Source organism: Carassius gibelio, chromosome A6 (genome assembly GCF_023724105.1).
Source record: "Carassius gibelio isolate Cgi1373 ecotype wild population from Czech Republic chromosome A6, carGib1.2-hapl.c, whole genome shotgun sequence".
In the NCBI taxonomy this organism is placed as follows: domain Eukaryota; kingdom Metazoa; phylum Chordata; class Actinopteri; order Cypriniformes; family Cyprinidae; genus Carassius; species Carassius gibelio.
The window spans coordinates 28,391,495-28,409,716 of record NC_068376.1 but is presented as its reverse complement, the minus strand read 5'-3'; the positions used below and the strand labels follow the sequence as shown (position 1 = coordinate 28,409,716).

The window sequence follows — 18,222 nt, the reverse complement described above, 5'->3', positions numbered from 1 at the left end:
GCCCGAGTATAAGTCGCATCAGTCCAAAAATACGTCATGATGAGGAAAAAAACATATATAAGTCACACTGGACTATAAGTCGCATTCATTTAGAATGAAGAGAAAACATTACCGTCTACAGCCACGAGAGGGCGCTCTATGTCTTCAGTGTACTACAGGAGAACTGAGCAGCATAGAGCGCCCTCTCACGGCTGTAGACGGTAATGTTTTCTCTTAGTTCATTTCTCTTGGTTCATGTCAAATTAATTTTGATAAATAAGTTGCACCTGACTATAAGTCGCAGGACCAGCCAAACTATGAAAAAAAGTGTGACTTATAGTCCGGAAAATACGGTACTTGTAATGGAATTAAAAAACACAGAGGAAGATATAAATGTTTCGAATTCAAGATTTAATGCCATGATTTTATGAATTTAAGAGTTTATGCTCTGAATAAAAATGCTGTTCCTTTGAAAATTCTATTCATCAAAAAATTATGAAAATAAATGCTACATGGTTTCCACTAAAAATATTAAGCCCCAATGAAGAGTAATGAGTAAGAGTAATGGCTGCTGATAATTCAGCTTTGCATCACTGGAATAAATAACACTTTTAAAACTTTTAAAATAGAATTATTTTAAATTGCAATAATATTTTGACATTTTTCCTGCATTTACTTTATTTTTTATGAAATAAATGCAGCCTTGTGAGCTTAAGAGACGCCTTTCTAAAACAATAGAATATGTGTGTGTGTGTGTGTTTGTTTTACCTTCAGCTGAGCTCTGAGCAGAATCTGACTCTGGGGTGACGCTCCATCCAGATCGAGCCACTGGTCCAGCATCAGATCTGGCTCAGAGAGAAGCTCTCTGACGGGAATCACCACAGATCCCAGAGAGAAGTCCCAGTTGTGGGTCAACTGCAGAGGAAAAGTGAGGTAGAAAGGTTCAAGTCAGGTGGGAAGGTGAGTTACAAGCCAAACACTACAGCTAGGGTTAACGAAAATGTGCTGTTTGCATTCTCTTACCTTCACAACAAGGTCTTCGTTCAATGGATCCTGAACCAGAAAGTGAAATGCCTCGTCCCACTGAGGAGAGCTGGTGCGATCGCATACCTTCATCACACCGTATCAAATAAAATAAAATAAAAAAGAGTGATTGCAGTCACACTTCATTAATAAATCAATTCAACAGTATTTGTGTAAGAACTGTTTCTCACCGTGGTTCTATGAGACGTTCTCCTTAAAATCAGCTCAGCTCCAACTTTAGGCTCCTTTCCACTCTCCTTCAACTAAACACAGAAAATAAAAAATAAACCTCATGAGAACATCTCACACAGTAAATATGGATAAATGTTTCAGACAAGCACAGTTACACACTAGAGGAGATGCATGCAATATTACTAAAGTCGTCTTCTCAGAGGAAAAATCCAACAGTCTCCTCTGAACAACAGAGATATTATGTCATTAGTGTCATACTCACAGGAAGCTCATGCGCGCGCTCCACATACACAAACAGGAGAGCAGCAGTCGGCGTGCTCTTATTCAGGTATGAGCTCTTTGACTGGTACTGCAACACCTGACGAATAAATCATCCAGTTAACCAGTTGCTTTCATCAATGCATTGTCAACACAGAGATCGGTTTTGCTCACCTGCTGTAGTTTCTCTGGTTGTGTTACAGTGGGCAGCCATTCAAGAACGAGATGAACACGGCCACGCTTAACATCGCTCAGAGTAAACCACTGATACACAAACACAATCATTATATTCATACAGCTTATTTTTAGACTCATTACTACTGATGCACATATACTCACTTCATTAATGTATTGAGAGCTGATTATGTCACTCAGATTCATCTTCAGCCTAAAAACAACAACATATGCCTAAATAATGCTAAAACAAAACAATGCTATGAGTTCTTATGGATTATATTGACAGCGGCCCTCACACCTGCCCATAAAGTCATCTTTCATGTCCATGTCCTTATCAAAAACTTCCAGCGTCAACTCTTGACCAGGAAGCTGCGTCAAAACCACCTGTAAAAAAAATTGTTAAGGGAAATAAAAAGTTAAAAATACATTGTCATGCTGTCAAATGATCATTTGGGAAAGATTCTGCAGTTTAAATGAGGAAAAAGTTAGCATAATGCATAATCTGCAGTACCTACTGTATATGGATGGATATAATTATAATTTTATTTAAAAAACAGCATGTAAAAAGTATGTAATTATTGACGTATTTTTTTTTTTAAATTGGTATTTTAACAAGACCATACATAATGTATTCAGTGAAAAATACGAAATTATAAATCGTCTCAATATAAACCCACTTAAAACCCTCCCACCAAAAAGACATTTAAATATAAAGCCAAGAGAGAAAAAAAATAATAATAAAAATAAACTAAAATAAATAAAATAGAAAAGGAACTAAACAAATTATTGAATAAACAAAGCTAAACAAATATATATATTAAAACATAATAATAATAAATAAAATAAAATAAATAAATAACGTAAAACAGTTATTTTTATTTTTTTATCATAAGTTTATCTTTTATATCATATATTTACTTATTCATATATATATATATATATATATATATATATATATATATATATATACACGGTATATATAGATAATTTTTTTATATTTTGTTAGATGGTCATACACTATTGTAATGTTTACAAATAATTTTAGCATTATTTATATTTTAATAAGGAAAAAAGTCCCACAAATAAATGTTTTGTATAATATAAACTGTATACGGACTACTATTTAAAAAATAAAATACACACACACACACATACTACAATCTTCATAAATTGCAAAGTGTTGATTTCTAAGTGTATTTCCCAGCATTCCCACCTCATACATCTCGTTCCAGGTGGGGCTGAGGTTCTCCTTGATCACTCGACTCTTAAAGGTTTCACCTCCAATTTGGATCTTGACATACGGGTCGCTCTTGCCCTTCACCATCCCTCCCATCATGTTGTCCTTGGGGACCAGATTTTGAGCCTCCACGAGGTGGATACGCAGCACCCCCTACAGGAACAAAGAGCAGATGATTTAAGAGGAGGGTTATGATCGATTGGATGCCATTTGAATGCCATCGATTGGAGTTGGACCATTACAATGTTGGTTTCAGATCATATTGTACTTGTATGGCTAATACGACACATTATTAATCATATACAGAGATAATGACAGTGCTGACTCATGGACACCTCAGTGGCGAAGCTGGAATGAGGAGTCGTCTTCTGTGGACGTGAACTCTTGGAAAGAGGGTCACTGGAGAGGAGAGAGGAAGTTGCAGCGGCTTCATCCAACCAGAGGACCTGCAGGAAATGACATCAGCAAAGAATGAGACTCTTTTTCCAAATATAATGCATTTGAAATCTGAATAACATCATCAACTGCTGTTTAAAGGTTTGTTTTATTTTTATAAATTAATACTTTTATACAGCAAAGATGCATTAAATTGATTTAAAGTGACAGAAAAGACATGTATAATATTACAAAGGATTTCTATTTCTAATAAATGCTGTTCTTTTCACACAAAAATAGCAGAACACATTGATAATAATAAGAAATAATTATTTCTTTTTTTGTGTGTTCGATGAATTTACCCTGAGCACTGTGTTGATGTGGATGCGGCTTGCTGGACCAGAATTCTTCAGATTAAACCACTCGTCCAAAGTCAGATCTTGGCAAGAGAGAAGACGAGATACAGGAATGGACAGACTTCCCAAAACCTGAACACGGTCATTATCCTTCACCTGCAAGAGATGGAAAAATGCCTTATGTGACATGAATGTGAACTAGCAAAATTCACGTGTGGAGAAATACTGCCAGCATTCACATATGAGCCATGTTTTCTCCAGTATTTAGAGCTGAGGGTTTGTAAACAGATCAGACCAGATGGATGCTAATTCCAGGCAGCTTACCTGTACGCTAATGTCCTGTTTGCTTGGATCTCTGATGAAGAAAGTGAAAGCGTCCTCCCACTGGGGGTTCACCGTACTCCAGCAAATCTAAGAGGAAGGGACATGAGTGAGCAAGAAGAGCGGGTCACATGGCGAGGTTTATTTGGGAGAGATGGTAGGTGTGCATCTTACCCGGCTGTCACGAGTTACATCTTGCACTGAGATCTGAACGATCGGATTGGGATCCTTATTGCCTTTCTTCATCTGAAAACACAAATACACTTAAAAACAAACACACTGCAGCAAATGCATTGTAGTTCTTTTATGATTCTGTCATTAATATGATTAGTATTCCTGTTTTAACAGTTTTAACTAATTCATATAACTTTACACAAGGTACTCTATGATTTAAGATTTTGTGATGTGTATGAAAGAAGTCTCTCCTGCTCACCAAGGCTGCAGTTATTTAATCAAAAATACAGTCAAAACTGTAAAATTGAAGAAAATATGACAACATTTGCAAATAACTGTTTTCTATTTGAATAGATTTTAAAACGTAATGTGATGCAAAGCTGTATTTTCAGCATCATTACTCCAGTCTTCAGTGTCACATGAGCCTTCAGAAAAGATTCTAATATGACGATTTGCTGTTTAAGTAACATTTACTATTATAAGCAATGTTAAAAATCGACACACTGCTTCATATATTTATTTCAAGAGTTTTAAGTATCAGCGTGTTCCTCTCAGTAAACTCTTTTGCCTTTGCACTTCTGGGAAAATATTCTGGATGCGGGAAACAGTGCGAGTGCTTTCACAAAGTGCTCCATCAAGGCCATGAGCTGAATAGGTGAAGATATATAATCTAGAATTGCACTCAATCGTTTCTGTAGACATGGCTGAAGTCTTTATTTGACTGTTTCAGAGTGGGCGTCTGCCAGTCTGCTGCCAAACATAAAAGGCCAGGTTATGGGAAACCAGAGGCATTCACACACACAAACACACACACACACACACACAACACACAGGTTTTTCCAATAAGGGTGGAGCTTTCCTTCGACTTCTGTTTGTTAGGCTTCTGTTTTTTTTTTTTATCTCAGTTTCCATAAAAATATGAAGCAGCATATGAACTGTATTTAGCATTGATAATAATAAGAAATGTTTGTTAAGGAGCAGATCAGCATTTTAAAATGATTTCTGAATATCATGTGACACTGAAGACTGGAGTAATGATGCTGAAAATTCAGCTTTGATCACAGGAATAAATTAGGTAGCACTTTATTTTACAGTCCTGTTCCTCATGTACATACTATGTACTTATTATAGTAATTACAATAACTATGTAATAACTAGGTACTAACCCTGAACCTACCCCTAAACCTAACCCTACCCCATGTAGTTACCTTGTATTACCTTCTTAGATAAATACACTGTAAGTACACTGTAAGTACATGTTAGTACACGTACTGTAAAATAAAGTGCAACCATAAATTACATATTAAAATACAAATTGAATTGAAATTGAACAGATATCTCATCATATTTTTTATTTTAGAACAGATGAATCTTCAGACCAAAAAAGAAAACAATGCATTTGATACAAACGATACAAAGCGTTATGTCGAACACACCTAATTCTAATTATAAGAGAATTTTAATTTTATTTACAATTTTTTTAATTTTATTTTTTTTACTTTTTTAAAATGCAAAATTTAGTTTATTTATGAATAATTTTTCCATTCGATGAGATTCCCAGATGTCACCAAAAGCAGGTTTAAGCAAGGTTAAGCACACCTGTAGGGAGAGTTTTGTGTCTGAATTACAGTGTGTGTGTGTGTGTGTGTGTGTGTGTGTGTGTGTGTGTTAGAACAAAGAGTGCAGCAGGAAGAGGATGTGAGAGTATTACTCACAGGAAGTGCCTCAGCCTTGTCCAGATACACTGTCAGGATGGCTGCTGAGGGAGGCTTTGCTGTTCGACTCACCACACTTTCATTTCTCTTCAGAACCTGAGAGAGAGAACGAGAGAAAAATGAGGGAAATGGAGGGAGGGGCGAACCAACTACAAGAAATTGAGTTTGAAGTCACTCTGTTTGCCAAGTGCAAAGTAAGCTTTCGATCAGGTGGAGTAGATGAACACACTGTTTGCGTGTGTGCTGTTCTGTGTATGTACAGTGTTACCTCTTCTAGTCTTTCTGTGTCGGCTTCTAGTGTCAGCCACTCAAGTCTGAGATGAATCCGTCCTGAAGGGGTGTCTTTCAAATTGAACCACTAAGAAGGGGACATTAGAACAGAAATAAACACCAACAAGACAGGCTTGGCACAAATGTTCATTACATAAGCTGCCCATTATTGTAAAATCAACTCCTTCAGGTTGATACAAAATAAAATTACCTTTTCAGGGGTTTATTTTACAATAACGAGCAGCTTAACACACTTATTACTTTCCAAATAAATAAATAAGATGCACTTACATTTCATATACTCATTGCAGATTAAATTATTCCATTATGCAAGAAAAGTGAACAAAATCAGTGCTCAGTATTTATTATTTATTTTCATATTTACGCTTTTTTTTGTATTTTAGTTTTTATACGTTTTTTTTACTTTTTTATTATCATTATTTTTATTTTAGCATTATTCTTTCCAATGTAAGTACTTTGGGATAAACTATTTTTATATTTTTGCTAATATTAAAATTTTATTTTTCAGCTTTTTATCGATTTTCGATATTTGATTTGTCATTTGAAAATAAGTATTTTAGTCTTAGCTATTTATAACACTGCACGAGATTTGAAAAGCAGTTAAATGAAAGTCCCTCATCTTTAAAATATTTGACTGGAGAATGCCATGATGGACCAATCAGAATCAAGCATTCATCCATGTGATGATTACATTCATAAATAAAAATAACTGCAATATGCAAAACATGGTTTTAGTGGTTTATAACTGGTTCATCAATATAGACTTCATGTCTTGTGGTGAAACTTATGCAAGGATTTGCAAACCAAACCAAGTTAACCACACACACAACACACACACACACACACACACACACACACACACACACACACACACACTAGAATATGAATTAAGGTTCTCACCTCATCCACTATTTTAGATTTCTTCACAATCCCCAAATCTAATTTTGTCCTGAGCACAAGTGGAATAAAGAGAATCAACGCAAGGATGAAAATAACGCGAGATCAGAATACAGCAAAACACACCTTTTAAATAATAAACAAGAGATGGATGGACAGAGAAGAAATGCTGTGATATGATACCTGCCCAGGAAATCATCATGATCAGGATCTTTATCAAACACTTCCACCTCTAGCTCCTGACCAGGCACCTCATGAGCAATGACCTGACGGACACACACGCATGCATCAAACACCAAACACACACCTACAGTGACAGCATGGGTAATCAATGACAGAATGAAGCGTAAATCTGAACTGAAAGACACTAATACACATGAGATTCATGTTTTTCACATTTACATTGATATAATAATAATAATACATGGCTTATAGCTTTGTTGTTGTTATTATAATGTGGTGTCACTTCAAAACCCACCTCGTACATTTCATTCCATTTGGGATTGAGTGTGTTGTCCAGATGGCGGGATTTGAAGGTTTGCGGCCCGACTCTGAGCAGGGCGTATGGGTCAGACATGCCTGCCATCACACCCTTCACATAGTTATCCGTCGAAGCCAGACCATCAGCCTCCAGCAGGTGAATACGCACAACTCCCTTTACGAAAGAAAGATGCACAGAATGAGACTGCAGTGCAGAGAACGGTTTCATTACTGCGTTACTCCTAAATGAAAACTAATTCTATTCTACTGATTTTTAAAGAAACTTTATCCTTTAGCTATTTTTATGCTACCTCTGCAATAAAAAATGTTGTTGAGAATTTCTAATTGCACAGAAGCTAAAGTGATCAAAAGTAACAGAAAAAGCATTTACAATGGTACAAAAGATTTCTATTTCAAATAAATGCTGTTCTTTTGAACTTTCTAATCATTAAAAGAATCTTGGCGGGGGGTGGGAGGTTTCCACAAAAAATGAACCTGTTTCAAACAATGATAATCAGAAATGTTACTTAAAGGGTTAGTTCATCCAAATTCATCCATTTTTGGATGAACTAACTCTTTAAGCATCAAATCAGCATATTAGAATGATTTCTGAAGGATCATGTGACAAGTGATGCTGGAAATTCAGCTTTACCATCACTAAGTTAAATTGATTATATTCAGACAAATATATATAACATGTATTTAAATAGAAAATAGTTATTTTAAATTGTAATAATATTTCACAAAATTACAGTTTTTACTATATTTGAAAAAATAATTGCAGCCTTTGTGAGCCCAAACTATTGGTATGGTAGTTAAAATTTCAATTGCAAAAACTACCGTATTTTTTTTTTTAGTTTTTGTCAAAATGTTACACTTTATGTAGTCATGTGTGTGTGTGTGTGTGTGTTACCCTGGGTAAAGGGCACCGCAGCTGAGCAACATGCAGGTCTGCCACTAGAGGAACAGTGAGACGATTGGGCAGAACCAGGAATGAAGCGATCGCGTCCATGATCATAGTATCTGACATCACACTGAGAAATAGAATTGGAGATAGAAAGTATTAAAGAGATTTAGAGAGAAACACAACAAAAATGAAGGCAGCTCAGGACAGTGTACTGAGCCGAATAAATGTTATTGTGCATCTCTTACGACTGAAACTCACTTGAGCCCTGGAACGTCCAGCAGGTTGGTCAAACCGGTCCAGTTGATGGTCAGTTTCTAACAAATAAATGTCAAAGAAGAAGATTCCATGATTCCAACAAAACTAACATTCTGACTTGAGTACTAATGAAATAATAAAACACTTAGGAGGCTCCAGAAATATTTAATATACCCTGCTATACTATAGACCGATCTCTAAATTGTCTGTCCTGGCCAAGGTTTTAGAGTCTCTTGTCAGTGATCAATTAAAGACTTTTTTAAGACAGTAAAAATGTTCTATCTGACTTTCAATCCGGTTTTAGAAAAAGGCATAGTACAACATCTGCAGCTCTTGAGGTATTGAATGACTTAATTGAATCCATAGGAAAAAAGCAGCATTGTGCAGCCCTTTTTATTGACCTTTCTAAGGCTTTTGATACAGTGGACCACACAGTGCTTAAGCACAGACTGTGGAGGGCTGGACTTTCTGAACAAACTGTAAGTTGGTTTGTTAATTACCTTACAGACAGAACTCAGTGTGTACAGGCGGAGGGAGATACCTTTAGCTATCTCAAAATAACAAAAGACGTGCCACAGGGATCAGTGCTGGGTCCACTGCTTTTCATTCTATATATAAATTACATAAATCATAACATATTGAAAGGAAATTTTCATTTTTATGCAGATGACAGTGTACTGTATTGCTCAGCACCTACAGCAGTCCACGCCCTCTCCCAATTACAATTTGATTTTAATATGCTTCAAAAAATAATTTATGATCTGAAACTTGTTTTAAATGCTGCAAAAACAAAAGTAATGCTTTTTTGAAATTCAAAAATTGAAATTGTTTCTAAATACAGATATCTCTGTATTTTAATAGATGAATCTCTTTCTTTTACTTCTCATATTCAGCAGCTGGCAAAAATATTAAAACTTAAACTAGGGTTTTATTTTAGAATCAAATCCTGTCTCTCATTCGAATCTAAAAAGAGGTTAGTTGCTGTTACTTTTATGTCTATTATTGACTATGGTGATGTTTTATATATGCACGCTTCGTCTCAAAGTTTACATGCACTGGATACTATATACCATGGAGCTTTGAGGTTCATCACTGGTCTTAAAGTCCTCACTCACCACTGTGAACTGTATGAACGTGTTGGATGGTCTTCTCTGTCAACACGGAGATTTCAACACTGGTATGTTTTTATATGTAAGGCTATTTTAGGTCTTCTTCCATCCTACCTTCTGACCTACATCAGTGTAGAAAATGCTGGGACTTACAATCTTCTGTCCCAGGATCTTGTTCTTCTGTCTGTACCAAATGTTAGAACTGAGCTGGGAACTTTAACTTTGACTGAACTTTAACTGAACTTAACTTTGCTGCTCCTTTTGCATGGAACAAGTTACAGAAAAATGTGAAACTTAATAAGCTTGTCTCATTGGTTACTTTTAAGAGGATATTAACTGACTTGGAAGCAGCCACATCTGGCTGTAGTTGTTCTGCATGATATGCTAAGGATTTGTGGTTGTTGTATCTGCTATTTTAGTTGTCTTATGTTATTGTGTATTCTGTGTTTTATGTATGGTTGTACTGCTGCCTATCTTGGTCAGGACACTCTTGAAAAAGAGATTTTTAATCTCAACGAGCACTTTCCTGGTTAAATAAAGGTGAAAAAAAAAATGCTTAAAGAACGAAGAACACAGATGAACCGTGTAAAGCTCAGTGGTCTTTTAGAAAATCATGTATTGATGCTTTAAAAAACCCAGGAGAGCTTCCAAGGATGATACTAAGAAACTATAATACAGTACTGCAGTGATTCCAAAAAATATCTTGTCAGCCGATCCACTTTGACCTAAAATATTTACTTTTTATCTCACAATTCTGGACTTTTTTTCTCAGAATAGTGAGTTCATATCTTGCAATTCTGACTTTATAACAATCAACTGCAAGATATAAAGTCAGAATTGTGAGTTATAAAGTCAAAATTCAGAGTTATAAAGTCAGAATTGTTACATATAAACTCGCAGTTCGGAGTTATAAATCGTAATTGCGAGTTTAAATCTTGTAATTCTGACTTTCTTTCATTATCCCAATTGCGAGTTCATAACTTGCAATTCTGACTTAAAAATTGTAATATCATATGGAATGATATTTTCATCATTAAATAAAAAAAATAAAACAATGTAATTGTGACTTTTTTTCTCAGAATCGCAAAATATAACTAGCAATTCTGGACTTTTTTTTCTTAATAACACTCAATTGCAAGATATAAAGTCAAAATTACAAGTTATAAAGTCAAAATTGCAAGTTATAAAGTCAGTTTCTTTTCCGCAATTGTGAGTTTATATCTCGCAATTCAGACTTTATAACTTGTAATATCATATGGAAGCCCATTTTCACCATTAAATAAAAAATAAAACAATGTAATTGTGGCTTTTAATCTCAAAATTCTGGTTGTCAGATAAAACGCCGCAATTACCTCGTTTTATTTTTTTATTTAGTTGCGGAAACGGGCTTCCATAAAATTTTAAGTTAATATTTAAATTATTTTGTTTAACAGAACCATTCAAGAACATTTATTGGGTCACACTTTAGATTGGGGACCAATTGTCACTATTAACTAACTATTAACTATGACCTCTGCATCAAGAAGCTCCTCATTTGATGATTATTAATAGTTAGTTAGGTAATTGTTAAGTTTAGGTATCGGCTCTAAAATTAAGGGATCTAAAATATGATCATGCAGAATAAGGCATTTATATGTGCTTTATAACTCTTATAGACAGCCAATATGCTAGTTATTAATATGTATGCTAACAAGCAACTAGTGAGAATTGCGCCCTAAACTAAAGTGTTACCGATTTATTTCATAGTGTAGAATATGTTTAAAGAAACTCACAGGTCTTTGAATGAAGAACATGGTTACAGCACCCACGATTGGGACGTCACCGATCAGAGGCTCCAAAATCACACGCATCATTCCATGAAGCTGACAGAACAAGCGCACGTGGAATAAACTCTCATTCATTTATTCATTGGGAGTGTGCATCATATCTAACGGATAATCTCACCTGTATTCCCTTCACACCAGCCTTGCAGAAATACCTCTTCACCTCCACATCTATCTCCACGTCCCCCACGTAACTGAAGAAATACATTAGATTGCTTTTAGAGATAATATTGCTTTTAGATTACTCTTCCCAAATAAATTAGACATCTTAAGGAATTCTGCTGAATTAGTTTAAAACAACTAAAACTAAACTAATGAATTGAAATGCATTTCAGTCTTTCAATTTCCTTTTTTCTCTGAATAAACTCATTCAGGCTGAACAAATCTGAGTTGGCTACACTTTGACAATCTTGTGAAATCCAGACACACTATCGAGTACACAAGGCTTTTGAATCCCTCCCTGAGAGTCAAACAGACAATTCCCTCATTACAGGACCTTGTGTTTGAGGAGAATCTCAGATGCATGCGTCACCTGATGTAAACGTCGAGCCGAATTTGACCTTTCTCATTTTCTGCATGAGCCTTCACTCCAACCACCTTCATAGGCTGTAAAATAAAATAAAAATCTGTTGCAGAAGATCAGATGTGCAGACAAGACTGTAATATTGGGCAAATTAGTTGTTTCTTTATGAATGATATTCAATAATGCTAAAAGTGATAATGGTTCAGGGATTCCAAAACCCCTTTGACCTAAAATATGTACTTTAAGTACCATCTTAAATGAGTATTTTAATAATTTAACAACACACTTGTATGCTTAGGGTTCTCTGATTTCGGCTAATGGTCACATGACATACAGGAATATTTTTAGTAAGTGTTTCATTTTCATTGCCATATATATATATATATATAAGAATGTAATATATATATATGAATGTAATATATATATATATATATATATATATATATATATATATATATATATATATATATATATATATATATATTAGGGGTGTAACGGTTCACAAAATTCACGGTTCGGTTCGATACGATACACTGATGTCACGGTTCGGTTCGGTTCGGTTCGATACGTTTTAGATACAGCAAAATGTAAAAACATCTCAACTTTTCAGAATGCCGCAAGCGCACCGCGGGTCATGTGACAAGAACTAACCAATCAGCTTCATCCTTTCCCGTAACAACGTTGAGAGCTCAGCCAAGATGAAGGATCAGCTGATCATAGTTGTATATGGATTGCAATTTTGAAATAAATTTAGTAGCAGAGCTACTGCAAGCGATTTTTAGAGCTGCAAATCCATTTATCCTTCGCTGAAATTTCCGCGTCTCATGGAGAGAGCACGTCATTGTTGCTTAGCAAAGACAGACGCCTCATGAGCGAGCCCGAGCGCTTCTGCCCGAGCGCTTTGGAAAGGAGGAGAAAGACGCGCTTAGCGTTTTCCATGCGTTTTTAGGCACGATATGTGAACGGCCCCTAAGGCGCTCGCTCACTCAGCACGCGCTGAAGGCTCGTTGCAAAATGTCGAATGCCTTTAACAGACCAGAAATATAAGATCCTAAAATAACCAACAGGTCTGGTGTTTGGGTTGGATTCCCTGTAAGCTATAGTTTCTAAATGCTGCAGGGATAGTTTGCTGCGTGCATGTTTCTCCTTTTTTTCGTCTTTTCCCAGATAGTACTGACGCATATATCCCAGATTTTCCCGCTGGTGTTTTTTTTTTTTTTTTTTTTATTCCCGCTGGTGCACCCTGTCATGTTGCAGATGCGACATACCGTTGTTTTTTTATCCACCACTCTCTTGCCATCACCATTATAGCTTAAAGGGAATCCAAAGTGCACCCAAACACCAGACCTGTTGGTTATTGGAGGATCTTCTCATTTCTAGTCTGTTAAACGCATTGGCTATTTTGCAACGAGCCTTCAGCGTGTACTGAGTGAGCGAGCGCCTGCTGAGTAGCCTAACATAAACATATAAGATGGTGTTTTTTTCTTCTTCGGGAGTGTCAGGGGCGTTGCCTGTTACGTTGTTTGGGTTATTGGGCTACCTTGTTGAACGCATATCATTATATTTCTCTCTCTCTCTTTTTTTTTTTTTTTCAAATATAATTAATTACTCCAACGAACCGTTCGGTATACATAATGCGTACCGCGTACCGAACCGAAAGCGTCGTACCGAACGGTTCAATACGAATACGCGTATCGTTACACCCCTAATATATATATATATATATATATATATATATATATATATATATATATATATATATATATTACATTCTTATGGTTTAATGAATTAATAGCTTTTCATTGACCTCCCTGCAGTATTAGCTAAAATATTTGCAACAAAATCAACGTTTTCAGTTTTTAAATGACTTAACATCTAAATGTCACTCTTGCTTTAACAGGAACGTTTGCCATGAGACATCAGACGTGTATAATGTTCTCTAGAGCATTTATTTAAACAGAACGCTTGTTCTGACACGCTTCAGTGACACTGGAGCCTCTTTTAATCTCTTGCACGGCAGAGGATTGAGATGTGTGGGAATGTTTTGGAATATTATTTATTGTGTAGCTGTAAGTGAGTGAGCATTTATGACCTTGCCACCAAAGTCGACCTTCGTGAAGCTGAGCGTCTGCAGATGAGAGCTGGAGCCGCGGATGGATGGAGCAATGGTTTCCGTCAGCAGCTTCTCTAAATACTGACCAATAAATGGCCAGGCCTGCTGAATAATCTTGAAAAACAGACAGGAAGAGAAAGAGTGTGTCATATTTTATGTCAGAGTGTGTCAGCTTTTATTTTAGATTATTCATGCATCTTTCATGGAACGTTTTTTTTTTCTGAAACGTTTTAGTTGGACGGTCATTTAACATTTTTTAAACATTACTACCTGTTTCAGAAGGTTTAGAGCACATTAAAAAGCAATATTCCCATAATGTTCCCTTAACACTCATATAACTCATGTTTGTGCTCTGCTCTGCTTGCAGCTGATTACACCGAGCCATCTAGTTTGCCTTGCCCTTGTTACTGTAGTGACCTGTTGTTTTTGTTGGCGGATGTTAATAGCTGATAACAGAAGCTAAAGCACCAGTGGCCAGAGTATTTATCGGACTGCTCATCACATAAGCAAACCACAGAATTTAGAAATAGCTTTGAGACTCATGTACAAACCACATGAGCACGGGGTACAACAAGGGAAGGGTGAGTCTCGGCTGGGATGAATGCCAGCGTAACATATCTTCCTCGTGAATCACTGAAAAAGAACGTCAAGTCTAAATATCTGTGCTATAACGATATATTGGAGAACTTTTACATATATTATATACTTTTATATAATACGACTATTACTGAAATGGGATGAGCTTGAGATATGTCTCTATATGCTGCTCCTTCTTCTGTCTCTCAGTGAGTAAATCTAAAGAAGAAAAGTTCAGTTCAACCTCTAATTTAATATTTAAAAAATACTATATTTTGCATAAATATACCATTAATACTAAATAAGAAAGCAAAAAATGTATCTTTTTACTTTAGTATTTAAATAGCCATTTTTTCTTAAGACTATGTAGTATGTTGTTTTTTATTATTATAATTTGGTTTCCATATTTTGTTATGCATTAATTTTATCTTTTATTATCAGTATAAACTGTGTATATTATATCTATTATGGTGTTTTGGCAACTATTGTAATGATTAAGGGTTCAAGCATGCAGTGCTGAAACCCTACTGTAACTGTTAGGATTTTTTTTATGTTTTAAAGATGCAAAAGGGCATTAAAAATTTAATTTCTTGGAAAAACATGCATTGCAACTCATTTACTAATTCAAAGGCAGGAACATATGTTGGTTGAACTAGTGTTTGGTTAAGAATGAATGTGTGATGATAGAATATGCAGCTTTTGTTAACCAGACACGTGCATGTGTGTGTGTGTGTGTGTGTGTGTGGTCACAGACGGCTGTTGTGACATAAGGGAGGGTCATACAGACGGGTTGGGTGGGGTTTAACGTCACGGTTCAGGAGGATTACATGGCATTACAGGCTTGATTTTCCACGGGGCATCTCAATGAACAAATGTAAACCAAAATGTTTACTGAATTACCTTGTTGAGCCATTCAACCTTCTCCACATCTGGAAAACTGACCTGGAATTATGAAGAAAAAATAATAACACATTTCTAAATGCAAAGATTGCCAATGCATACAAGCTTTAAAGTGTCAGTACAACAATTTTTTAACAGAGGATTTGGTTATTAAGATGGAAAACAAACAAACAGCACATATAACCACCTCAGTCTATCATGAACATTCATAGATTTCATATCATAGATTTCTCTAGGATAAAATATCCCTATTAAAACTGAATAAATAAATGATTTTTAATTTAATTTAAATACATTTTAAATCATTTATATATATTTTATATTTTAAACTTTTTACATTTTTACTTTTAACATTACTTTTTACACCACATGATAGCCACAAGACATGATCAAATATATCTACTGTGCATATGTGGAAGGGATGACAAAGCAACAATGTGTTTAGAACGATTATGTATGCAGTATATCACCAATACAGCGCCACCATCAGCTCGAAAAATGTAATCTAAATCTGCAGACCGCTCCTATATTATTCTTTAGCACCTTGAGCACTGGAGAATCGGAATCATTTCAATCGATTCGCTCAAACGGATTTTGATTCACCATGACTGACTCTTTTGAGTCACTACTTAAGACACGCGAGGCATTGTGTTCATTTTTTAGTGGTAAATGATGTTGTTCTGTTAAACACTACTGTTTTACACTGTGTTCTCGAGAAGTTTACTTCAAACATTAAAGCTGTTCATGTCATCCTCCTTAGTTTTTAATCTCTATGCTTAACAGCGAAGTGATTTCAAACGCAGTACGAATCTGAATCGTTCAAATGAACAGATTCATAAGAACAAATCATTCGCGATTCGGACCTCGCCGCCCTTTTTAGTGGTTTGTACCGTAGCCATGCAAATATTTTACATTTACACACTGTCTGTTTCACTTGAAGTATTAATACGTGTGGGTTTATTCGGACGCTATACATCAATAACAATTGAGTATTTGTGCATTCTTACCCAAGAAGGCAGGTCTCTTCTACTTCTGAATGATTTGGAGGAGATGTATTCCTGTTCGTCGTTGACTAACTCTATTGCAGACTTCAGTCTCGCCTCCTTCGCCTCACGAGAGTGTTTCCATCCTGCGTAAACCATCATCCCAAACACCACTAAACTAGTGCTCATCCGATAGTAACCAGCCAGGTACACGGGCAACAAGGCTGTGAGACATTTGCCAAAAGTCCATAAGATTGCCTTGGCATCAAATAGTTTATTTTTAGGGACGTCCATTTCTCCCGATGAACTGTCCTGGGACGGTACAATCTTCTTTTCCGAGTCCGAGTCGTTTTTCGGCCCTGAATCAACGACGTGCGCCATTGCTGGCTTGTACGCAATGTTTTTCCCAAAGTCGAGATACGATTACAAAGCGGTTGCGAGCAGCGATTTGCAACTCAAATTCAACATATGTTGTTGTTACAGTGGATCGTTTCGGTCGCGCATTGACTGCAGATGAATCGGATGCGTCTGATCACTGCTGATCAATAAATCATTCTCAATAAAGAAAAATCGACCACCTCTCCGCTTTTTTACCCCTCTGGCACGACGCTCTTTTTCCTTCTGAAAACCCCGAAGTGTGGCACGCACCGTTACATCGCCGACCCACGCCCACAACAAAACACGCAGTCGTGTAAAGAGGAAAACTTTGCTGGTAGCTGCAGCAGGCAGTATTTTCTTTTAAAGCTTCTACCTTTACATCTCATGGGACACAATTTGAATTAAAGTACATTAAGATCAATTCTGACTAAATAGGTGATAATGGAACGATAATAGGTCCGTTATTATTCTTTTTAGACTAGGCTAAACACTAATGCAAGATATCTGGAATACCTTTTTCTTTATGTATGCATTTGCATATAAAGTATCTAATGATATAATTTAAGGTGTATATCTCTATGATTGCATTTTGATTAGTTAGAATCAAATCAAGGATGTTTTACATGTTAGGTAAAAATTATTTACGGTAGTCTGAATGCACTGTAAATAGCTTTGGATAAAAATTTAAATGTAAAGGAACGCTAATAAAACATCCATCATAAATTAATATTTCCTAATGAATCAGTTGTGATTAGCCAAAACTAAAACATCCGTAATGCATTTTTTTTTTTTTTTTTTTTTTGACTAGTGATCTTTTTTTTTTTTTTTGATATCTTATCTACAGTGCACTTTTGACTCGTTATAATTTCAGATGAACATATCCATAATGCAGTTTTGGTAAAATAAATAAATAAATAAATAAGTTTTCAATTTATCTAACGGGATCTTTTTCTATTCTTTGTTCATCCAGTTACAATTAGCTCCAAATTCTGAAATAAAAACCACTTTTTGACAAGAAATGGTATGCAACATGTCCAGAATGCATTACCCATATATTATTATTTTCTATATTCATCTATAGTTTAACTTATATATTAAATTGTTATTACTGTTTAAACTGAAATTTACCAGTCAAAATATACTTATAAGGATATAAAGACAGTAAAAGAAAGCAAAGAAA

General features: G+C 35.6%; 1 protein-coding gene across 1 annotated transcript in view; it reads right to left on the bottom strand.

Moving 5' to 3' along the window:
* Positions 1 to 17,336, bottom strand: part of LOC128015973 (extended synaptotagmin-1) — a 31,461-nt gene extending 14,125 nt beyond the window's left edge. Inside the window, exons 1-25 of the mRNA XM_052600249.1 lie at positions 16,689 to 17,336; positions 15,682 to 15,723; positions 14,185 to 14,319; positions 12,102 to 12,175; positions 11,691 to 11,763; positions 11,519 to 11,608; positions 8,641 to 8,696; positions 8,389 to 8,509; positions 7,474 to 7,650; positions 7,179 to 7,261; positions 6,999 to 7,047; positions 6,076 to 6,165; positions 5,808 to 5,903; positions 4,093 to 4,164; positions 3,922 to 4,008; positions 3,604 to 3,753; positions 3,202 to 3,312; positions 2,843 to 3,019; positions 1,928 to 2,013; positions 1,792 to 1,840; positions 1,627 to 1,716; positions 1,457 to 1,552; positions 1,194 to 1,265; positions 1,003 to 1,089; positions 748 to 894 (exon numbers count right to left, since the gene is read on the bottom strand). Coding sequence (XP_052456209.1) covers positions 748 to 894; positions 1,003 to 1,089; positions 1,194 to 1,265; positions 1,457 to 1,552; positions 1,627 to 1,716; positions 1,792 to 1,840; positions 1,928 to 2,013; positions 2,843 to 3,019; positions 3,202 to 3,312; positions 3,604 to 3,753; positions 3,922 to 4,008; positions 4,093 to 4,164; positions 5,808 to 5,903; positions 6,076 to 6,165; positions 6,999 to 7,047; positions 7,179 to 7,261; positions 7,474 to 7,650; positions 8,389 to 8,509; positions 8,641 to 8,696; positions 11,519 to 11,608; positions 11,691 to 11,763; positions 12,102 to 12,175; positions 14,185 to 14,319; positions 15,682 to 15,723; positions 16,689 to 17,045 — 2,667 coding nt within the window. The 5' untranslated portion in view covers positions 17,046 to 17,336. The remainder of the gene's footprint in view (positions 1 to 747; positions 895 to 1,002; positions 1,090 to 1,193; positions 1,266 to 1,456; positions 1,553 to 1,626; positions 1,717 to 1,791; positions 1,841 to 1,927; positions 2,014 to 2,842; positions 3,020 to 3,201; positions 3,313 to 3,603; positions 3,754 to 3,921; positions 4,009 to 4,092; positions 4,165 to 5,807; positions 5,904 to 6,075; positions 6,166 to 6,998; positions 7,048 to 7,178; positions 7,262 to 7,473; positions 7,651 to 8,388; positions 8,510 to 8,640; positions 8,697 to 11,518; positions 11,609 to 11,690; positions 11,764 to 12,101; positions 12,176 to 14,184; positions 14,320 to 15,681; positions 15,724 to 16,688) is intronic.
* Positions 17,337 to 18,222: the final 886 nt, after the last annotated feature.